Source organism: Cebus imitator, unplaced genomic scaffold (genome assembly GCF_001604975.1).
Source record: "Cebus imitator isolate Cc_AM_T3 unplaced genomic scaffold, Cebus_imitator-1.0 Scaffold543, whole genome shotgun sequence".
Classification (NCBI taxonomy): domain Eukaryota; kingdom Metazoa; phylum Chordata; class Mammalia; order Primates; family Cebidae; genus Cebus; species Cebus imitator.
In genome coordinates this window covers 1,263,383-1,264,674 of record NW_016107858.1, presented here as the reverse complement: position 1 = coordinate 1,264,674, position 1,292 = coordinate 1,263,383, and the positions used below count along the sequence as shown (strand labels likewise).

Below are 1,292 nucleotides of genomic sequence, written 5' to 3'. Positions count from 1 at the left end.
CTCTACTAAAAATACAAAAAATTAGCTGGGCATGGTGGTGCGTGTCTGTAATCCCAGCTACTCAGGAGGCTGAGGCAGGAGAATTGCCTGAACCCAGGAGGCGGAGGTTGCGGTGAGCCAAGATCGCGCCATTGCGCTCCAGCCTGGGTAACAAGAGTGAAACTCTGTCTCAAAAAAAAAAAAAGAAATCAATAGCTGGGATTGTAACAGAAGTCCCACACCCACCTTACTGCAGACGTGGAAAAGTTGCTAAATACTGTGTCCTCTGTCTTCCATCTTTAACTAAATGTTAAAATACCCATTACTATTTTCTACAAGTATGGGAAGCATGAAATTAACTTTGATGAAGAGAACGGTTAGTTTCTTGAGACAAGACAGGACATCACTCATCAGTTTCATGGTGGTCAACCTATAGAACTTACTGTATGTCTTCAGCTGGTAGTTCCGGAGGTAGGCCACCTGGCTCATAAGAAGTCTATATTTGCTGTCTCTGAAATTGGGTTTGGTCTCTTCCTGCTGGGAGTAAGAATTCTCGATGATATCAGGAAAGTTCACCTCTGTGGTTTTCCTGGAACACGTCCTGCCAGATGCCACCATGCTGACGTTGGGGGCACCACAGGTACAGCCAGAGACGGGGGAGAAGAAACCCAAACACATGATGGGTTAAAAACTGGAAATCAAATAGGTTTAATCAGGACTGGGGGATGTCAATAACTCAAATTCCTAACTTACTGTTCAGAAAAACTTGATCCCTCCTCACAGCACTTTAGGGTCCTTAACCACAAAAACAATGTTTGCAATGCTTGAGCTGAGAGCCGAAGGTGCTGCCTGTAGCTCAGGCTCTGACAAGAGTGTGGGAGATAGTGGCCAGAGTCCCAGGTAACGGCCTGCTGTTGCAATAACAGAATTAGAAGCTGGGCGTGTCATGGAATCTTAGGAGCCCTTCATTCCAATTGCCCAGGGTTTGCTAAAACACAGGCCTCCTGGTCTCACCTGAGGTCACAACCGATGGGGACCGTTCCTCTATCAGTCACTCAGTATTTGTGTACCCTTGTGACAATGCCACAGTCCCACCTCAGTCCCAATATATCTAAGCACGTGCCTCATTTTTCATCTCTTGTGTTTATAAAATCATCGAAGCAGAAAGTTTCCCAACATGGGATATTTTCTTAATGCTAGCCATGAAGTCAGTCACCCCTCCTTCTCATATGTTAAAACGGAATTGAAGGCTTTTCCACAAGTTTAACATATCAACTTACTACACTGCCATGATATCCTCTGACTCTTCTGCA

General features: G+C 45.1%; 1 protein-coding gene across 1 annotated transcript in view; it reads right to left on the bottom strand.

Moving 5' to 3' along the window:
- Window positions 1-1,035, bottom strand: part of NBPF11 (NBPF member 11) — a 15,868-nt gene extending 14,833 nt beyond the window's left edge. The window contains exon 1 of the mRNA XM_037733689.1: window positions 423-1,035. Within this exon, the coding sequence (XP_037589617.1) occupies window positions 423-657 (235 nt within the window). The 5' untranslated portion in view covers window positions 658-1,035. The remainder of the gene's footprint in view (window positions 1-422) is intronic.
- Between the last annotated feature and the right edge of the window lie 257 nt (window positions 1,036-1,292).